The sequence below is a fragment of the Geotrypetes seraphini genome, chromosome 2 (genome assembly GCF_902459505.1).
Source record: "Geotrypetes seraphini chromosome 2, aGeoSer1.1, whole genome shotgun sequence".
Lineage (NCBI taxonomy): Eukaryota > Metazoa > Chordata > Amphibia > Gymnophiona > Dermophiidae > Geotrypetes > Geotrypetes seraphini.
The window spans coordinates 32,916,002-32,938,048 of NC_047085.1; the positions used below are offsets into that span (position 1 = coordinate 32,916,002).

The 22,047-nt window shown below is 44.3% G+C and overlaps 1 protein-coding gene across 4 annotated transcripts in view; it reads left to right on the forward strand.

The window, feature by feature from the left end:
* KCNQ3 (potassium voltage-gated channel subfamily Q member 3) overlaps positions 1-22,047 on the forward strand; it is a 362,225-nt gene that overhangs the window by 334,490 nt on the left and 5,688 nt on the right. For 2 of the 4 annotated variants that reach the window (XM_033929424.1, XM_033929425.1), the window contains exons 12-14: positions 5,196-5,327; positions 10,418-10,516; positions 19,087-19,165. In XM_033929424.1, coding sequence (XP_033785315.1) covers positions 5,196-5,327; positions 10,418-10,516; positions 19,087-19,165 — 310 coding nt within the window. The remainder of the gene's footprint in view (positions 1-5,195; positions 5,328-10,417; positions 10,517-19,086; positions 19,166-22,047) is intronic. The other 2 variants (XR_004537948.1, XM_033929427.1) reach the window with 2 other exon arrangements.

Consider the following 22,047-nt stretch of genomic DNA (forward strand, 5'->3'; position numbering starts at 1 on the left):
TGATCATAGGGGAGGGCTTCAATGGCTGGGAGGGTGTAGATGGGCTGGAGTAAGTCTTAACAGAGATTTTGGCAGTTGGAACCCAAGCACAGTACCGGGTAAAGCTTTGGATTCTTGCCCAGAAATAGCTAAGAAGAAAAATTACAAAAAATAAAATAAAAAAAAAAATAAAAATTTTTTAAATTGAATCAGGTTGGGCAGACTGGATGGACCATTCGGGTCTTTATCTGCCGTCATCTACTATGTTACTATGTTACTATGTTACTTTGGCTCCAAGGCAGGATTACCTAGTTCTGGTCCTCAAAGTTCACAAGCAGGCCAGAATTTCAGGATATCTACAATGAATATGCATGAGAGAGATTTGCATACCAAGGAGGCAGTACATGCATATTTCTCCTATGCATATTCATTGCGGATATCCTGAAAACCTGGCCTGTCTGTTAACAGAAAGTCAGCCACCTACTCCAAAATAAATAAGCATTAGTCTGACACAGTGTTTCTCATCTTAGTCCTGGAGCACCCCCTTGCCAGTCAGGTTGACAGGATATCCACAATGAATATGCATTAGAGAAATTTGCCTATAATATAGAAACATAGAAACATAGAAAGATGACGGCAGAAAAGGGCCAAGGCCCATCAAGTCTGCCCACTCTATAGACCCTCCCCTTAATATTAGCCAATGTTCTACCCTGATCCACTTAGGGATCCCACATGGGAGTCCCATTTATTCTTAAAATCTGGCACGCTGCTGGCCTCGATTACCTGTACTGGAAGCTTGTTCCATTGATCAATCACTCGCTCCGTGAAGAAATACTTCCTGGTGTCGCCGTGAAATTTTCCGCCCTTGAGTTTGAGCGGGTGCCCCCTTGTGGTTGAGGGGCCTCTGAGAAGGAAAATGTTATCTTCCACTTCTATACGTCCGGTGATGTATTTAAACGTCTCAATCATGTCTCCCCTCTCCCTGCGTTCCTCGAGAGTGTAGAGCTGCAAACTGTTTAGTCTTGCTTCGTATGAGAGACCTTTAAGCCCTGAGACCATTCTGGTGGCCATCCTTTGGACCGACTCGATCCTCTGCATGTCCTTGCGATAATGTGGATTCCAGAATTGCACGCAGTATTCCAGATGAGGTCTCACCATGGTCCTGTATAATGGCATTATGACTGCAGGCTTTCTGCTGACGAAACTTCTACGGATGCAACCCAGCATCTGTCTTGCCCTTGATGAAGCCTTCTCCACCTGATTGGCAGATTTCATGTCTGCGCTGATGATTACTCCTAAATCTCGTTCTGCTGAAGTCCTGGTCAAGGTCTCCCCGTTCAAGGTATAAGTTCTGCACGGGTTTCTGCTACCCAGGTGCATGACCTTACACTTTCCAGCATTGAAGCCCAGCTTGTAGCTTGCCCTCGCTTACCATATTACATAGTTTGGCATCGTCGGCGAATAATGTTACTTTACCATGAAGCCCTTGAGTCAGATCTCCTATGAATATGTTGAAGAGGAGTGGACCCAAGACCGAGCCCTGCGGCACCCCGCTGGTCACTTCCGATGTCTCAGAGAAAGTACCGTTAACCATCACCCTCTGAAGTCTGCCACTCAGCCAATCATTGACCCATGCCATCAGAGTCTCTCCTAACCCCATCGATTTCATCTTGTTTAGCAGTCTGCGGTGTGGGACGCTGTCAAAAGCTTTACTGAAGTCCAGGTACACTATGTCCAGTGATTCTCCTTCGTCCAGTCTTTTTGTTACCCAGTCAAAGAAGCTGATGAGGTTTGATTGGCAGGACCTACCCTTGGTGAATCCATGTTGATTGGGGTCCCGTAGATTCCCTTCGTCCAAGACCGTGTCCAATTGGCGTTTGATCAGTGTTTCCATGAGTTTGCATACTATCGATGTCAGACTCACCGGTCTGTAATTTGCAGCCTCTGTCCTGCATCCCTTTTTATGTAGAGGAACGACGTTAGCTGTTTTCCAGTCCAAGGGGACTGTCCTTGTACTCAGTGAGAGATTGAAGAGCACGGCTAACGGTTCTGCCAGGACATTACCTAACTCCCTGAGCACTCTGGGGTGCAGATTGTCCGGTCCCATGGCTTTGTCCACCTTGAGTTTTGTTAGCTCAAAGTAAACCTCGCTGGGTGTGAATTTAAAATTCCGAAACGGGTCTTTTGTGTTTGACTGTGGCTTCAATTGAGGGCCGGACCCTGGCGCCTCGCAGGTGAAGACCGAGCAGAAGTATTCATTTAGTAGTTCGGCCTTTTCGGGATCCGATTCTGCGTAATTCCCGTCCGTTTTTTTTCAGGCGTACTATCCCGTCTGTGTTTTTTTTTCTGTCACTGATATACCGGAAAAAGGATTTGTCCCCTTTCTTAATGTTGTTTGCTAGAGTTTCTTCCACTCGAAGTTTGGCCTCCCTGACTGCCGTTTTGACCTCTGTGGACTTGATCCTGTGTAGCAGTTGATCTTCGCTTTTCCCCGTGCGTTGAAGGAAGCAAATGCGTTTTTCTTCTCCTTAACGAGACGCGAGATCTCTGCGGTGAACCACTGGGGTTTTTCTTTTCTTCGCCGTTTGTGTGATGATTTTATGTAACGGCCGGTTGCCTCGTGTATGACAGATTTCAGGGATGACCACATATCCTCCACATTCCCTGTCTCAGTTTGGACCTGGAGCGCCTGATGGACGAAGACTCCCATGCGTGCAAAGTCTGTTCCTCGGAAGTTGAGTACCTTTGTTCTAGTGTTTGATCTATAGAAACCTTTCCTCAGGTTGAACCATACCATGTTATGATCGATGGAGGCTAGCTTATCTCCCACGAAGACTTCTGAGACGCTTTCCCCATTGGTGAGTACTAGGTCAAGGATCGTTTGGGCCCTAGTGGGCTCCATTACCATTTGATTGAGGCGTGCTCCTCTTATGGAGGCTAATAGCCTCTTGCTGCCGCTGGTTGTTGCTGAAGGTGTGCTCCAGTCTACGTCCGGCATATTGAAGTCTCCCATTAGTACAAAGTCCCCCCGTAGAGCGATATTTTCTATGTCTTCGATTAGTTCCGTGTCCTTGTCTTCCGGTTGTCTTGGAGGTCTATATACCACACCAAGATACAGGCATTTTTCTCTCCCTCTGGCCAGGTTCACCCAGAGGGATTCCCCGGTGTACTTAACGTCCGTGATTCTGGTGGTTTTGATGCCTTCTTTAATGTATAGCGCTACCCCTCCGCCTACCCTGCCCTCTCTGTCTCGACGAAGTAAATTGTAACCCGGTATAGCCATATCCCACCCATGAGAGTCCGTGAACCAGGTCTCGGATATCGCCACCACATCTAGGTCGGCATTCACTATCTCGGTCTCCAATTGCAGAATTTTATTGCCTAAACTGTGTGCATTGACATACATGGCCCTCCATCCCTTGTGTTTGCTAGGGCTGTCATGCGTATTATGGGTGCTTACCTTGGACTCAGAAGGGCGGTTGTGTCTCGCCTCCATAGGATGATTCCTTACTGCTCTGGAATGTGAGTGGATACCCTCCCCCAACTTACCTAGTTTAAAGCCCTGCGAAGTAGGCGGGCTAGACGGTATCCAAGTACGTTTTTACCTCTTCTGGTCAGGTGAAGTCCGTCCGGTCCCTGCAGTCCCTGGAGTGCCTTTCCATGGTCCAGGAATCCAAAGTTCATCTCTATGCACCAGTTGCGGAGCCACTCGTTGGTACGTTGGATGCGTTCTTCCCTGGCTCTTCCTCTGTCTCTAACTGGGAGGATGGATGAGAAGACCACCTGTGCACCTGTTTGCTTCAGCTTCCTACCCAGGGCTCTGAAGTCATCGGGTATGTTCTCTGAGGTGTTCCTTGCAGTGTCGTTTGTACCTACATGGATAAGAAGCATAGGGAAATGGTCATTAGGTTTTAGTAGTTTATCGAGACAGGTGGTGACGTCACGAATCCTGGCTCCAGGGAGACAGCAGACCTCCCTTGACTGCAAATCTGGTCTGCAAATTGGACCCTCGGTTCCTCGCAGCATGGAGTCCCCAATGACTACCACTCTGCGTTCCTTCCGGGGGGGCTGATCAGCGTGCTTTGGAGTCCAAGTTGTGCGCAGGGTGTCTTCCCGAGCCTCTTCCGCTACCTCCTCGGTAGTAATGTCCTGCAAGACGTGGTATCTGTTTTTCAGGCTGGGTTGTGGTGAGCTACCCTGTTTGGGACAAAAAGAAGAAAAGGGAAGTGAGAAAAGGGGGGGGGGGGTTTCTCCGTTTTCCCGTGGAGGAGGTTACCAGTTGCCAGGGACCGGCATCCCCAATCATTTCTTGCACCCCTATCGTGGAATTTATAACTGGAGACTTGGGTGTCTCGAGGATGGATCTATCGTGGGTCAGCTCTGCCAGATGGGAAACCTCCTTGATGGCTCCGTCGATGAAGGCCTCGTCCTCCCTGATGCTCCTTAAGCGCTGCACCTCCTCCCTGAGGCTCCATAGTTCCTGTAGGATGTCTTTGTTCAGCTGTTCCATCTCCTCTGTCTGAGTAGAAACTGTAGCGTGGTTTGTGGGGGGCGGTCTCGGTCTGCACAGCAACCTCTGCCCACCGTCCAGTGCCACCCTCCTCCTTCTGCACCATCCCCTGGATCCCGCCGGACGTTGGTGTGATGAACTGGATGGTAGTCTTGGTACTCCGCGTCCTCCCTGCCATATTCAAAGGTAGAGAGATTAGGTGTAAAATAGAAAAGTAATGAGAATAGGGAGTTGGAGAGAGAATAGAGAGTGTCAGGAGAAGACTATCTGCCTGGATGAGAGTGTGTAAGAAAATAGAGGCAGTATGTGCAAATCAAGTTTATGCATATTCACTGTGGATATTCTGACAACCTGACTGGCAAGGGGGTACTCCAGGACTGAGTCAAGAAACACTACTCTGACATATTGAACTCAAGAAATAATGATGTTTCAATTTGCTTCCCTGGGCAAAGTTTGGAAACTTACATGTTTTTCCATGGGTTCAATAAATAACTTATACAATGCCTGTCTGATATGGTCTTGTTTCATAGCATCTTGTTCTCTCTATGCCAGTGTCTGTTGCACTCTACTTCTTATTTTGCAGAGCTTGATAATTAACATAGTGTATGTGTCTAGTTCCCGCTGTACCAAATTACTTTTCAAGGTTTTTGAGTATGACCATTTCTTACTTTGGAAGATGTCACACCATGTTTTCCTTTTCACACAGAATACTTCAATTTCTTCTGTACAAGAGAAAGTTCAAGGAGACTTTGAGGCCTTATGATGTAAAGGATGTCATAGAGCAATATTCTGCAGGACATTTGGATATGCTATCTAGAATAAAATACCTTCAGACAAGGTATTGTAAGCCTACGATGCATTATTCAATATGCGATGTTGAGATAGACTGATACATGGCATTCATGCTTCCTATTTTTCATGGTCTCCTTTTTCTTCCTGGAATTTGTCAGCATAAAGCTTCACCCCCTCCACTCAAGGTTGGATTTAAGAATAGAATTCTCATAAGTAGAGGAATGGTCCTGCGTCCCGACTCCCGTCATCCCTGGAAATTAAAGAGCAATGTGAGAAGGACTCGTTTTTGGGGGGTGATCTTCAGTATTTGACACCTCTAATACTTATACCTAAATCAGGTCTTGCCTACCCTTTGACTGAACTTATTAACCACTAGGGACTGCATTGTTTTTAAAGAAACAAAAAAAATTCAACAGAATTTCTGAAGTAAAAGTTGCCAGCAGTCATATTTCCCTCAGCTGAAACTAAACTAAACTAAACTAAGCCTTAAGTTTATATACCGCATCATCTCCACGGAAGTGGAGCTCGGCACGGTTTACAAGCTTAAAAAATATAAAAAGAGAGAGGGTAAAGATTTAAATGAGCATATATATATAGAGAGAGAGAGAGGGAAGAGAAAGGGGGGGGAATAGTATTATATATTAGAGAAAAGCCAGGTTTTCAGTTGTTTGCAGAATAATTGAAGGGAACCCAGGTTCCGCAGCGAGATAGTGAGGTTGATCCAAAGACCCGTGATTTTGAAGAGAAGGGATTTTCCCAGTTTACCTGCATAGAGAATACTGTGTAGAGAGGGGAAGGATAGTTTATGTCTATGGGCGGATCTGGTGGAAGCAGGCCTCAAGGTGTTAAAGGATAGTGGGATTAGGGGAGGGAAGATGCCGTGAATGATCTTGAAAGCCAGGCAGGAGCTTGACCTGCCAATAAATTTTAAAAATCTTCCCCCCCCCAAGGATCCTCTTCTCAGTATCCTTTACATCCTTAGGTATCCAGTGGACAGAAATGATTCCCAGTTTTCCTGTCCTACTAGCACAGTAAAACAAAGTGAACCTGGCATAGCTGAAGCGAGCACTATTTTGTATTTTTTGATCATATCTTACCTTTACTGAAACAACTTCATTGGTTACCAGTTTGTTTATAAAGTTCTTTAGTTGATTTTTTTTTTTAAAGCGATACACTTTCATATCCCCTGGTATCTGACTCAGGTACTGGAAGTATATCAACCAAGCCGAGCCCTGAAGTTAGAGGGCTGACAAGCGTCCATTACACAAAAATGAGGGCTTCAGAAATCTCAGTGGCAGGAGTGCTCCTATGGAATGATCTGACAGGGTCACTTAGGCCCGACCAGTTCGCGATCGTTCCCCAACCCGATTCACTAATCTTCTGCCCGATCAATCTCCCACCCGATGTGATCCGCCCATGCAAATGAGGGGAAATGGCATGCATAAGTAGGAAGCCATCGATTCACTAAGCAGAAGAAGAAACACCGATTGGGTTTGCCGATCCGAAATGAAGCGTCTGCTGAGGACCAGTCGCTTACTGTCTGCCGACTCTCCTGCTCACTGCTGCCCTGAAATCCCAGTATCAAGATTACAACCCCAACCATCAAAATAAAAACTATAAAACTGTAAAATTGCAAAATTGTAAAATATCTATACATATGCATACGAACTCCCTTATATTCTGCAAAAAGGGCAGTTCTAGCCTGTGGTTTTAACCTGCGGTTTTAACCCGCGGATTTAAAGCGTGTTCTGTTCCATAATCTGACTTCACAAAAAGCGTGTTCTGTTCCATAATCTCATTCCTTTAAAAATGTCCACTCGTAGGGCCAGCAAGCCACACCTCAACCCTTTATTTTGAGCTCGCTTGTGCGAAGAGCAAGCGCATGCGCAAATGGCATCGACAACCAACAAGGATAATCTGCGCATGCGTCTCGATCGCTCTACAGCGATCCGTGGGATCGCTTGTGGGCGTGCGTCCGATCAGATCATTTGCAGGCTGAATCTGTAGCGAATCACTCGCTCGGCAAAACTCGGCCAGCGAATCGCCCGACAACGATCCAGATTGGTGAGTTTAGTGAGTCTAGGCCTCAGGATGCTGTCTGACATTCAGAGATTTAAAAAGGTGTTAAAAACTTTTTTTATAGAGGCCTTTTTTTGAAAGCTGCTCACTTTAATAATACTGTTAGAGAGCTTTTTAAAAAATATTCATTATATTGTTTTTAAGAACTGCACATGTATCTTGTGAACTGCTTAGGTTTAAGAGGAATATAAGTTTTTAAATAAATAAGAAAGAAACGTGACTAGGTGGCACCATTGTGACAAAGGTAAGAAATTTGCAACGACTCTGGCCTCCAGCTGACTGGTATCATAGAACCAAATTGCGTCTGTTTATAACAAGCTCACCCACACACTGGCATAGTAAGGGGTGGTGGGGTTGTGGTCCTCCCTGGGCGCTGTTCTCCCCCCCCCCCCCCGCTCCTTCCCACTGCCAGGCATACACACCGCTTCCCTTCCCCCTTATCTCTGTAACATTCCTTGCGCGAGCAACAACCTCCCAAACTGCTGTTGCTCCAGCGTCAGCTCTTCCTCTGATGTCACTTCCTGGACCCATGTCTAGGAAGTGACATCAGAGGAAGAGCCGACGCTGGCGCGTAAGCTTTGTATGACATCACGTCCATTATGTTATTCTCACTTAAAAACTGTTAGAAAAATCTCATCTAGCACTGTCCTATATATATGACAACACAAAATGGTTACACCTTACAGATCACCCTAAAACATCAAACTTAAGAAAGAGGGAAATCAACTCATCCCTCACTGCACAAACCGTTACAATGTAGGAAAGTAATGGAGCGTTAAATATCCCATTCCACCTATATTTCCAATACTCCTATAATTTGCTGTTTCCAAGTTTATCGAATTTATTGTATTTATACAATACATATAGGCCCTCTTTTATCAAGCCGTGTTAGGGTTTTTTTATTGCCAGCCACTGTGGTAAAAGTTTAGATGCTCATAGAAATTCAATGTGTATTGGGGCTTTTACCACCGCAGTCTGTGATATTGCTATGCTGTTATGCCTTGGGTAAGTTTCTTCATAAAGACAGTTAGGACTCCTTTTACGAAGCCGCGTTAGCGGCTTTATCGCACGCACCTTTTTTAGCGCGTGCCAACCCCCGCGCTAGCCGAAAAACGACCTCCTGCTCAAGAGGAGGCGGTAGCGGCTGGTGCGGCCGGCAAATTAGCGCGCGCTATTACGCGCGTTAAACCGCTAACGCGGCTTCGTAAAAGGAGCCCTTCGTGAATTCCAATAAATATGCTTTCTTTACCACAGGAAGCTGCAACTGTAGAGATGGGTTATAGGAAAAGTCAGGGACCACCTAACAGGTCATGGACCTGATGGGCCACCGCGGGTGCGGACTGCTTGGCGCGATGGACCTCTGGTCTGACCCAGCAGAGGCAACTTCTTATGTTTGTACTCTCCTCTTAAAGAATTCTCTTATCAGCTTGGCTGATAAGTCGAAGTCCCAGAAATAACTGAAAAAGACCATGATCAAGTATTTTATGTCCCATTCATTGTTGGTTTAATCATGAATTGATTCTGAATCTGACTCTTGGGCAGACTGGACAGACTTTATCTGCCTTCATTTACTATGAGGGGCATTCAATAATTTATCTGCTTGAGTATGAAAATAAAGTAGCAAGCATGTTGTGACATGTCTCAAGGTCACTCATGCACAGTTGCGGCTCAGTCCAAGTCTAACATTCCAAGAGTCAGGATGGCAGGAGAGTCCTCGTGCGAATCAAGTCGGAAACTGCTAGATTTGGAGCACCGTTCAGTGATAAAATTTCTCATAAAATATAGGAAAAATCCAAAGAAGATCCATGAACACATGACTGCCCCATCGTCCTACAAATTTTGGAGCAAGCAGTTTAAGTGGGGTAGAGAGTCCATTGAAGATGACCCTCACACTGGACAAAACCAAAGAGAACTGACCCCCAAAGTATCCACAGTGAAGAAAATCCAGAAGAAACCAAAAAAGTACTGTGGAGTGACGATGTTCCTTAATTGGACTTTATTAAGAATGTCAAAGTTCCAAAAGAAACCAAAAAAGAATTGACCCCAAAGCCAAACAAAAAGCCATAAATCCGCAACTTCCACAGAAAGTTGAGGATTTAATTTTGTCAAACAGGTGAATTAAGGTTTCCCGAATAGCTGATGAAATGGGCATCTCGGCAGGTACTGTTTGGAAAATCATAAAAAGTTGGGCATGTCCAAGGCTAGTGCAATATGGGTACCAAGAATGCTGACGCCATATCAGAAGGCCACGAGGCTCTAGTGCTGTCAAGAGAACTTGAAGATGCTCCATGAAAACCAAGTGAATTTTTTTCCATCGTTTGGAGATGAGACTTGTGTCTATCACAGAGATCCTGAGCCCAAAATAGAGTCAATTCAGTAGAAGCACAAGCCATCCCCCACCCCAAAAATGTCCAACACAAAAAAAATCTGTAGACAAAGTTATGGCAACTATCTTTTGGGATGATGAAGGACTTTTGCTTCTGGAGTTCATACCACGGAAGGCAACCATAACCAGGGAGAGTTACACCAACCCAATGATCGCTTTGCGGGAGTCAATCAAGGAGAAAAGATAAGCAAAAGACGCAGCAGGAGTGCTGCTTCATCACGATAGTGTGTCGGTGCAAGTCATGACAATCACAAGCTGCCATCCAAGAATGTGAGTTTTAGCAACTGAACCATCTACCCTACAGTCCTGACCTGGTTTCTTCAGATATTTCCTGTTCCAAGTTTTGAAGAAATCTCTCAGTGGGCAGCGATTTTCAAGTGATGAAGACGTCAAGGAAACTGTGACATCCAGGTTTGAAGGTCAAAGAGAATTCTTTTCAAAGGGGTTAAAGTCATTGCAGGAAAAGTGGATGAAATGTATGGAGCTATCGGGAGACTATATTAAAAAATGAAACAACATTTTTTTGTTAACTCTTTTCTTTCCTATTGAGGTAGATAAATGATTGAATACACCTTGTATGTTACTATGGACTACTGGAGACTGTTACATATGTTGTATTATTTATTTGTGCGGTGTTATGATGTCTGTTTGTTTATTTTTTTTTTCCCCAGAATAGATATGATTTTTGCCCCTGGACCACCATCAACACCAAAACATAGGAAGTCTCAGAAAGGAAGTGCATTTACCTTTCCATCTCAGCAGTCTCCCAGGTGGGTTAATAGGGAATCTGAATGGCTCGTCTTTCATGTGTAAGAGTAGCAATCAAGGGGGGAATTCATCAATGAGTGCTAAGTGATTTGGTAGGTGCTAATAATTAGTGCATGCTAAACGCTAAGGGGCTCATAATAAAAAAAAACGTCTAAAAAGTGGCCTAAATGGGTACTTGGGCTCCTTCTTGCCCCGATCGTTGTGGGGGGGAGGGGGGATTCTGTAACCGGTGTTGTTTTTGACAGACACCGGCTCCAGAATCCAGCTTTTAGGCGAAGGACTAGCTCCTCTTTCACCTAAAAGCTCTTGTTTTGGGCGTTTGGGAGTTTGGTTTTTTTAGGTTGATGATATGGTGTTAGTGTAGACGTAGTGGTGGTCTGGGCGTTTAAACAGCTGAACGTAGAGGCAGGCCATTATCAAAAAAACCTCCTTATGGATGTTTTTTTTGATAATGGCCATTTTCCCTGCTTCTACTTTCAACGTTTAAGGCCTTAGGTCAAAAGGGGACTTAGACGTTTATTTTGATTATGCCCCTCCACGGCACCCATAGGAATATATTGGACATGCTAATCTTTAGTGCAAACTAATGCCGATTAGCACGTGCTAAATTGTTTAGCGCCCATTAATGAATTCCCCCCCTTAGTGCTCATTAGCCTGTGAATTAATGTGCATATAATTTATTTGCTTGCGTAAAAAAGTTCTAATGTGCAATAAAGCTTTATTAAACAAACTGAGAAAGGTACTTTGAAAACTGGGAAAAAAAATTCAGAAAAATCCAAAAATGAATCTAAATTTTCTGGCCTGTGCACAGCCCTAATGATCAGATTACAAACTTCTGCATTTATTAGTTTGGCACAGTTACTAAGGCACACTAACCGATTTCGCGCGCACTAAGGGCTCCTTTTACAAAGGCGCGCTAGCAGTTTTAGCTTGCACTTAGCGCGCGCTAAAAATGCCGCACGCGCTAGCCACTACCGCCTCCTTTTAAGCAGGCGGTAATTTTTCGGCTAGCGTGCGCTAATCTTGGGCGTGCACTAAAAACGCTAGCGTACCTTAGTAAAAGGAGCCCTAAATCGGTTAGCGTGCCTTAGAAGAATGACCCCTGAAAGCCAAATTACTTGTTTCATGAAGATTTCAAAAAAATTTGAAGGTTTTACAAAAGGAAAGATTATAAACGAGAAAAGCATGCAATATATTTCCACCTTGAGTTTTGGCCAGGTACTAGTGACCTGGATTGGCCACCGTGAGAATGGGCTACTGGGTTTGATGGACCATTGGTCTGACCCAGTAAGGCTATTCTTATGTTCTCCCTTTCTTCCCCTTCCTTTCTACATCTTGGATCTGTAAAAGAGGTACTATCACACTCTTTTGGATGGGCCTTCATTGCCTCTACATTCAAAAGTCAACCTTGGCTGAAGAGCCCTTTTGAGCCAGAAACGGGAACTGAAGCTTGAAATTTTTTAGCAAGAATGCTTAAAACACCTGCAGTTCTGCTGCTTTTGTTTTTGTTTGGTTTATTCCCTTCGGTAGACTACCTTTCATACACAGCAGCAAAATGCAAAAGATCATAAAAACATGAGTGAAATAGTAATAAATAGATTAGAAAAAGTCAAAGGATTGGTTGAGGCAGAGAGCTACTGGAGAAAGGGATTACAATTTGGGTGAAAATGTTTTCAAGTTTCATGTTTATTAAAATTAGCGGTACAGAATGGAAATTATAAAAATTTTATTAAAATATGGGAGCCATTAACATCTTTTTGTCATGATTAAATGCCATTTTTCTATTAATTTTATACCATATAGTATTGGGAGAGGGGAGGGTTTCAAATTTATGATTTTATAATGAATAATGGGCTTTGAGGGAGGGTGGGGAGAGGGTTACATTTGTATTTATAGATTATAATGATAAGATGTTCAAGTGCTCAGATTAATTGTGTTTATTATGAATTTTTGTACACTTGATGAAAGTTTAAAAATGAATAAAGAATTAAAAAAACAACAACAAACCCCCCCCCCCCCGCCAATCATGAATTCTAAGGGGCTCATAATAAAAATAAAAAATGTTCAAAAAGTGGCCTAAATCGGTACTTGGACGATCAAAAAGCCAGATCGTCCAAGTACCGATAATCAAAGCTGGTTTTAGACATATCTAAAACCAGCTTAGGCCTTTACCCTGCCTCTGAACTCCTAGAGCGAAAAGAGGCGTTTTTAGAGGAGGGGAAAGAGCGGGAGTTGGGCTGACCTAGACTTAGTCGTGTTGCAAGTATAACCAAAAGTCTAAGGAGATCACCCAGTCGGAACTTATTCGTTTTGACTTAAACCAAGTCAAAACAGGTATAAGTTCCGAATAGGGGCCGTTGAGCTGATTGCTTCTGCTGCGATCAGCTCAGCAGCCCCGGCAACCTGACCACCCCCCACCGCAATGATGCTTAATCTCTCCTGCTGCGATCGTGATCCCCCCTGAACTGCCACGAACCGGCAGGAGAAATGCCCAATCTCTCCTGCCAGCACCCCCCACGCCCCGACAAAATAGCGATTGCCGGTAGGAGGATCCCAAGCCCTCTTGCCGGCACCACCCATACCCAGAACCTCAAACTGCATCTTCGGAAAGAACTACCTTTAGATAAATTTACAGCCAATCTAAAGACCTTTCTCTTTAAGGATGCCTATGACAAGTAGATATTAGACCTTAGGCAGAAGGAAGAGCATCTTCCCCATCCTCATGTCTTCCTTTCCTAGCATAGATTGCACTTTTCTCCTTATTATGTTTCTATATGTCATTAATGTCGTTTGGTTTTAATGTTATCCCCTTTGTTTTTAATAGTTATTATATTCTACACCGCTTAGACAGTTTTTTAATTGATATATTAAATTTTAAATAAAATTTGAAAACTTGACTCCTGCCGGAAGGCATTCACCCCCCCCCCCAAGAATAACAGCAGGAGGGATCCGAAGACAGCCCCCCTTACCCCCCACCTCCTTCCCCCATGAATATAGACAGGAGGGATCACAAGCCCTTCTGCCCAAATTCCCCCATCCCCCTGCGAACCCCCTGAACCCCCAAATGCCTTATGAACACCCCCCCCCACTACCCCGACCCTCCCCACTACCCTGGACCCCTCTACTAACCTGTCAGTTGGCCGGCTGGATGGGTCCTCGGTCCGGCCGGCAGGCAAGCCCGCTATCTTCCAAATGGCGGGCCTGCCCCTTCCCAGTGCATTGTGGGATGCACTGGGGATGTGCCTTGGGCCTGATTGGCCCAGGCGCCTAAGGCCCACCCATAGAAGGGGCCTTAGGCAAATGGGATGGGTTGGCCCATATGCCTAAAGCCCTGCACATCTCCTTCGGATTTCTGCTCCCGAAATGCATCACTCTGCACTTCTGTGCGTTAATTTTTAGTCGCCATACATTAGACCATTCTTCCAACTTTTTCAGATCCTATTTCATGTTTTACACTCCCTCTGGAGTGTTCACTTTATTACAAATCTTGGTATAATCCACAAAAAGGCAAACCTTACCTTCTAATCCTTCGGCAATGTCACTCACGAACATAATGAATAGAATCGGCCCCAACACCAATCCCTGAGGCACTCCACGACTCACCTTTCCTTCCTTCAAGTGAATTCCATTAACCATCCCCTTCTGATGTCTGTCCATCAACCAGTTCACCACTTTGGGATCCCAACTTCAGCTTGTCAAGTTTGTTCAAGAGCTTCCTATACGGAACCATGTCAAAGGCTTTGCTGAAATCTAAGTAAATTACATCTAGTTCATGTCCTCGATCCAATTCTCTGGTCACCCAAAGAACTCAGTCAGAGTCATTTGGCCCGAGTTACCGTTAGTAAAACCATGTTGTCTCTTGTAAACCATTAGAGTCTAGGAAGCTTACCATCCTTTCCTTCAGCAACACTTCCGTTATTTTTCCAATAACTGAAGTGAGGCTTATTGGCTTGTCGTTTCCCTCTTCATCTCTGCAATCACTTTAGTGAAGAGGGACCAAATCCACTCTTCTCCAGTCCCATGGAATCTCTCCCATCTCCAGGGATTTATTGAACAGATCTTTAAGCGGACCTGCTAGAACCTTCCTGATCTCCCTCAGTATCCTGGGATGGATGCCATCCAGTCTCATGGCTTTGTCTACAGTCAATTTTTCAAGTTATTCATAAGCACTGTCTTCTGTGACCAGTGTGATAGACACTCCATTCTCGCATGTAACTTTGCCAGCCAATCATGGTCCTTCTTTGAGATTTTCTTCCGTGAATACAGAACAGAAGTATTTGTTTAGCACGTTTGCTTTTTCCTCATCACTCTCCACATAGGACTCCTTTCACTAAGGTTGCCCTAGTGTTATTAGCGCGCACTAACCACGCGCTAAATGGAAAATACTAACGCAAGCTCTATGGAGGCAATAGCGTTTAATGCACGTGGCATTGTAGTGCGCGCTAAAACCGCTAGCGCACCTCAGTAAAAGGAGCCCACAGTGGTTCATAGCTTCTTCCATTCTTCATCTTCCTTCTTTTGCTAATATACCAGATAAAAAAAATGTTGTCTCCTTTTGGTGATATTTCTAGCCATATGCTCTTCCGCTTGCACTCTCTCTTTTAGATTCATCTGGCATTCCTTTCTTAGCTCCTCTTCTTGAGTTTTTTTTTAGATTTCACGAATGCCATCTCTTTTGCCTTTATTTTCTCCGACACTAGTTTGGAGAACCATATCAGTTTTCTTTTTCTCATGTTCTTATTTATTTTCCTCACATAAAGGTCGGTAGCCATTTTTATTGCTCCTTTTAGCTTGGATCACTGTTTCTCCACTTCTCTCATGTCCTCCCATCCTATCAGCTCTTTCTTCAGGTACTCCCCCATTTTACTAAAGTCCGCATGTTTGAAATCAGGAACTTTGAGTTTTGTGTGGCTACCCTCCATCAAAATGTTTGATGATCGCTATCGCCCAGGTGGGCACACACTCGGACATTAGAGAAACTTCCTCATTTGTGAGCACCAGAACCGCCTCAAAGTTGATCTATGGAAAGAGCAGATTTGACCATGTGACTCCTTTGCTTTTCTCTCTCCATTGGCTCCCGGTTTATTTTAGAATTCAGTTTAAGTGGTTATGTAATGTTTTTAATATTTTACATGGTATCTTTGCTCCTCTTGTTCCTCTGCTATGGAATGTTTATAGATTTTCATATGCGAGAGGCATTCATCGATTTAAACTTTCTCTTCCTTCTAGGAAAAGAATTCAAGGAATTAAGAATTTTAGCAGCTCTCTGGCGTTTAAATTTCCCCAACTATGGAATGAACTTCCCCTAATTTTGAGGTGTCCAACTCTTCCGTAAACTTCTAAAAAAAATTTTATTCGCTAAACATTTTGGAAAACTAACTCTTGTATTTCAGTTTACTTTATTTTTTTTTTATTGTTAACCGCGTCGAGCTTCCTTTGGTTGAAGACCCGGTATATAAGGTTAAGTTTTAGTTTAGTTTAGTATCACTTTTTCCCTCATCGGTTCCGTCACCATTTGTCTGAGTAGAGCCCCATGAAGAGCATCCATTATCTCTCTATTTCTTTCCGATTTCATAGATGAAACTTTCCAATCTGCATCCGGCAGGTTGAAATCACCCAGCAACAGCACCTTGCTTTCCGAACTTTTGGATATCTGCAACAAGATCTTTATCAATTTGCTGCTATTGAGTCAGAGCTTTGTAGACAACACCTACGTGGATAGAAGTTCCATTTTCTCTTTCAGAGCGATCCATATCGCCTCTTCCTCTCCCAAGGATCCTTTGCATTTCAGTCGCTTGGATATCGATCTATACCTTTTTGGCCATCTCTGTCCTTCCTAAAAAGATTATAGCCCGGTATGTTGGCATCCCATCCGTGGGAGTCACTGAACCACGTCTCTGTGATGACAACAGTATCGTCATGACTTTTGTTGCTTAGAGTTTGATCATGAGTCAGCGCAGCCAGATTACGGCGCACTGACCAGTTATTGTGGGATTAGCACATGAGCCTTTACCGCCTACATAATAGAGATCTATGAAGTCCTTAGTGGAATGGGATGAGTAAATGTGAACTGATGGTTTATTCTTCCAAAAAGTATAAAGATCAGGGGATACTCCATGAAATTACATAATAGTGCATTTAAAACAGAGAGGAGAAAAAAAAAGTAGATATATATTTGTACTCAAAACACAGTTACGCTTTGGAACTCAATGCCAGAGCAAGTGATAAAAGAAGTTAATGTAGCTGTATTTAAAAATGGTTTGGACAAATTCCTGGAAGAAAAGTCCATTAACCATTATTAAACCCGGGGGAAGCCACCGCTTATCCCTGGAGGTAAGTAGCTGAAATCTCACTGCTTCTCGTGACCTGGACTGATCACTGTTAGAAACATGTTAAGCCCCTTATAGATCAATATAAAGGTCATCTTTTCCTTATAATGACTGGGATAGCCATCCAGATGATCACCCGAAACTGGAGGAATTGTGATCATTTAAATTTTTCGTTCTGCTGGGCATGTCTTTGCTCCAGTTATAGATTTGAAAAGATGAACCCTGATAATTTGGGACATGGTAATATATTTAAATTGATATGGGGCCCATTGACATCTTATGTTACCTCGTTATAACTGATTATTGATGCGAGTCAGTTTTTTGTTTATTTAGGTACATATCCAGGGAAGGGAGGGAAGGGAGGGGGGATTAGTTCTGTCTTAGTTTTGTTTTAGGGTACTTACATTTGGGGGTGGGTGAATGGATGGGAAGATATCATCAATTAGAATAGGGTATGGTTTTTTGCGGTAATCTATGTTTTTGTGTTTTATTGAATAATCATCGGGTGGGTGGGGGGAAATGGTTGATTAAGAACATGTGTAAGTTGAATGTGCTTTTATTGTATCTAATATAATAAAAGGTTACTCGTGCATTCGCACTCCCATCTGCGTGCGTCCGTTTTCCGTGAGATGTAGGGCATTGCAGGTAGGAGTGCGCATGCGCGCGAAGCTAGCTCTCTCTCTCTCTCTCTCTCCCTCCCCTCCCAGGCAGATGTCGGCAGCGGCGGCTGTCGGCGGCCCGAGGAGGATGTCGGCCGTGGCGGCTGCTGGCCGCCCGAAGCTCTCTCTCTCTCTCTCCCTGCTCTCCACCTCGCACAAACCTAAATCCAGGGAAAACAACACTACCGGTAGAAGTTTATTTTTAAGATTAAAGGTGCTGCGGCGGCTCCTCTCACGAGCCGCACCTGCGTCGGAGAAGGCTTCCAATGCAGGCAGCGATCTTGAGAGGAACCGCGGCGGCAACTTTAAACTTAAAAATAAACTTCTTCCGGTACTGCCGTTTTTCCTGCTGTGCCCTCTTGATCTCCTTAACCACAGTGAGTGCGATGGTAGACCAGACCGTGGGAAGCAAAGGGGGGGGGGGAAATGCTGCTGCACATGGATCTGTAGGGGAAGGTAAATACCGCTGCTGCTGCTGCTCAGAGAAGTGGATGGAGAGGGAAATACTGCTGCTGTTGCTGCACAGGGAAGTGAGATTGGGGGAGGGAAATGCTGCTGCACAGGGAAATGAAGGGGGAGGGAATGTTACATATGGAGCAGGGAGAGAGACAGATAGAAATAAAGACAGACACACAGCGGGAGGGAGGGAGACAGAAAGAAAGAAAGACACAGGGGCAGGAAGAGGGACAGAAAGACAGACAGAGAAAGGGGGTCAGGGAGAGAGAAATACAGCAGGAGGTAGAGAGAGAGAAAGAAAGAAAGACAGACAGACATCTATTCTAGCACCCGTTAATGTTAACGGGCTTAAAGACTAGTTATTATATGTTACATTTGTTGTAGTGCATTATTTAAGCTTTGAAAATCAATAAAGAATTTAAAAAAAAGAAAAAGAAACAGGATACTACTCGGCTAAATGGACCTTTAGTCTGACCCAGATGGCAACTCTTATTCATATGTTCCTGTGTACTTTGGCATACTTTGTGGAGTGGTGGTCATTGATTTATGTATGTAACTAATCTATATTCTACACTATCTGGAATTCTAGTCATTGGATGAGAGATGCATGGCCATGGCTGCATCCTTGCTTTCTTCTTTTGCTGCTGTCATTCACTACTGCCTTAGGGCCTTCTCTCCTCTCTCTCTCTCTACATTCTCCTCCCCTGTCCCTCCAATTTGTGCCTTTTCCTCTTCTCTCTTCCACTCATATACTCTTTCTCTTTGTTGCTCTTCTGTTCACTTCTCCACCCCTGCTATAAATTCTCCCAGAAGCCTCAATCCTTCCATCTTGAACCCCGAAACACATCACATTAGAGGACCTATTTCAATAAGTGAGCTAGAATATTAGCATTTGCTCTAAGGCAAGTGTAATCAGAGCTGTGTTCCCTGAATTGAGCTTTGTTTTTCTAGGCAAAACACTCTAACAAAGCAAATAAGATTGGCAGGTAAGGATGCATGCATTAGAAATGTCAGCAGTGCTGAGCAAAACATGGAGTCCTTTCATAGTTCACTTTTCTTTCATGTATATGGTTTAATAATTGTGAGTGAAAGTGGTGAAATAGTAATAGGTCTTGTTTTTCTTCTTAGGAATGAACCATATGTAGCCAAAGCATCAGGTAATGAAGACCAAAGCATGATGGGAAAATTTGTTAAAGTTGAAAGACAGGTATCACTTTTAAGCTTGTTCACTTATGCGTGATAGCTAGTGAGATGTCAGATACTTATTACCAGCTGGAAAAGCAGTATTTCTATGACATGTTTGTCTAATATAATTTATAAGCAAAGCAGAGTCAAACCGATTCCATAAAGGGGACATTTCAAAGGATTTAGCTGCCTGGCTTCTGGAGTTAACTTGCTAAACTTCAGCTCAAAATAATGGGTGGCCAAGAGGGGCAGGGACTAAAGCAAGGGGGTCTCAATCTAGTTTCTGGGGCGCATCCAGCCAGTCAGGTCTTCAGGATCCCCACAATGAATACACATCCCACCAAAAAAAAAACAACACAAGTCCACTCAAATAAATCCTCATTCAAAATGATATTTTGAAAAAATAATTTTTAAAAATGCGATGTGCTCAGACCCATAACCAAAATGCCACAGGATAGGCAAGGGTTACCACGGGATCATCAAACCCACATTAATGTCCCAACCGCCTTGTCATATTTTTACAATCTTTTTATAAAAACATTTTTTTTCCAAAATATCATTTTGAATGAGGATTTATTTTAGAGTGGACTTGTGGTTTTATTTTGGGGGGGATGGAAAATTTCTACACACAAGCAGTGATATTTTGGTTCATAGAAAACCCCACGAAAGACAAAGGCGCGCACCGACAACTGAGCGCAAGACAGAGGCGCACGCCAAAGAAAATTACAGTTTTTAGGGGCTCCAACGGGGGGTTTTGTTGGGGAGCCCTGCCCCCAGTTTACTTAATAGAGATCGCGCCGGCGTTGTGGGGGTTTTGGGGGGTTGTAACCCTCCACATTTTACTGTAAACTTAACTTTTTCCCTAAAAACAGGGAAAAAGTGAAATTTTCAGTAAAATGTGGGGGGTTACAACCCCCCACATCCCCCACAATGCCCCCACAACGCGGCGCGATCTCTATTAAGTAAAGTGGGAGGGTTCCCCCCATGCCCCCCCCCCCCCGTCGGAGCCGTAAAAACAGTAATTTTGTGCGGCGCGCACCTCCACGCTGCGCTCAATTGTCTGGGCGCGCCTTTGTCCCGGCGCGCTTTTGACCTGACACTGATATTTTAGTGAACTCCTAGGGGACCTTTTACTAAGGCGTGTTAACTGATTTAGCGCGAGCACAAACGATAAACGCGTGCTAAATGCTAACACGCCCATTATATTCTATGGACGCATTAGCATTTAGTGCGCACTAATCGTTTGCATGTGCTAAATCGGTTAGCGCGCCTTAGTAAAAGGACCTATTAGTGTGACCGACAATGAATATACATGAGATAAATTTGCATGCACTACTTCCATTGCATCCAGATTTATCTCATGCGCATTCATTGTGGATTTCCTGAGAACCCGACTGGCTGGGTGTGCCCCAAGAACTAGGTTGGGAACTCTTAAACTAAAAGTTGGCCAGCAAGCTTGGCTTTTCAAATAAAACTAGACATATCAATTGCAAGTTTAAATCCAGTCAGCAGGCTAGGATATGGCATAGCTCACTTTGAAAGAAATTGGCACTTAGGGAAGATTCTCTAATGTTCTCTGTGAAATCCGACGGGCTGCTACCGCGGCCGTTATTGTAACGATTTCAAAAAGACGAGTCATTCTCAAAAACCCGGGCGTGCAAATGAGGTTGGCGGAGTTTTGCGTACTAAATCCATTAGCGCATGCTAATCAGTTAGCGCGCCTTAGTAAAAGAGGGCCTAAATGCTAAGGCACTCATAGAACAGAATGGATGCCTTAGCATTTAGGACACGCTAAATTGGTTAGCGTATGTTAAATCAGTTAGCATGCCTTAATAAAAGGACCCCAAAGTTAACATCAATGAGTACAATGGCAGAGTCAGAAGGCTCAGAAAAGACTGCGGTGAGCCATTTTGATAACCAGCCGCTAAAACCTTGCATGCTAAACCGGCTGGAATGGTATTTCATCATTATGGGCACGGTAAGTTCTGAGAATCTTCCTCTTAGTTCTGCTTTGCAAAACTGTTCCTAGAGGATAATTTTATAAGTGTGCAGATGCATAAAAATATCGGAACTCTACTATAAACAAAAATGGAAGAAACCTCTCGTGGTAAATACACAGTTAAAAAATAAGTTTCAACTACACAACTCAAGTGTGACCTGAGGAGAGGAAAAGGTCTCAGAAGCCTGTGCTTTTTATGAATAGAGATTCAATTACTTTATGCAGGTCAGGTTCTCTTTCATAGACCAAAAACCTCCCTTATACTTTATTCTAAAACTAGATTTTACGCTTACATTAATGGGTGCTAGAATAGATGTGTGTATCTTTCTTTCTTTCTTTCTCTCTCTCCTTGGCTGCTGCCTGTCTTTCTTTTTTCTTTCTGTCTCTTTCTCTCCTCGGCTGTCCACCACCACCCCTTGCCTGCTTCCCCTGTCCAGCAGTAGCCCTTCTCCCTTCCTTTTACCACCCCCGTGTCCAGCAGCACCCCTTCCCTGCTCCCCCAGTCCAGCAGTAGCCCTTCTACCTTCCTTTTACCTCCTCCCTGTCCAGCAGCACTCCTTCCCAGCTCCCCCTGTCCAGAAGCAGCCCTTCTCCCTTCCTTTTACCTCCCCACAGTCCAGCAGCACCTCTTCCCTGCTCCCCCTGTCCAGCATTAGCCCTTCTCCCTTCTTTTTACCCCCCCCTGTCCAGCAGCACCTCTTCCCTGCTCCCCCTGTCCATCAATACCTGCTCCCAAACTGCGGCTGCTTCCATTGCAGGTCTGGCCTTGTACTGAGGCCTGGACATTTGCGGAAGTACCCCTTTTCCTTTACCTTTTCTCAGTCCTTGCATCTGTGGTCCTCTTAGATAGAGTTAGGGTGGGAGGGGGGAGTCGCCGGCATGTTCTCTGCCTCCTTACATCCATG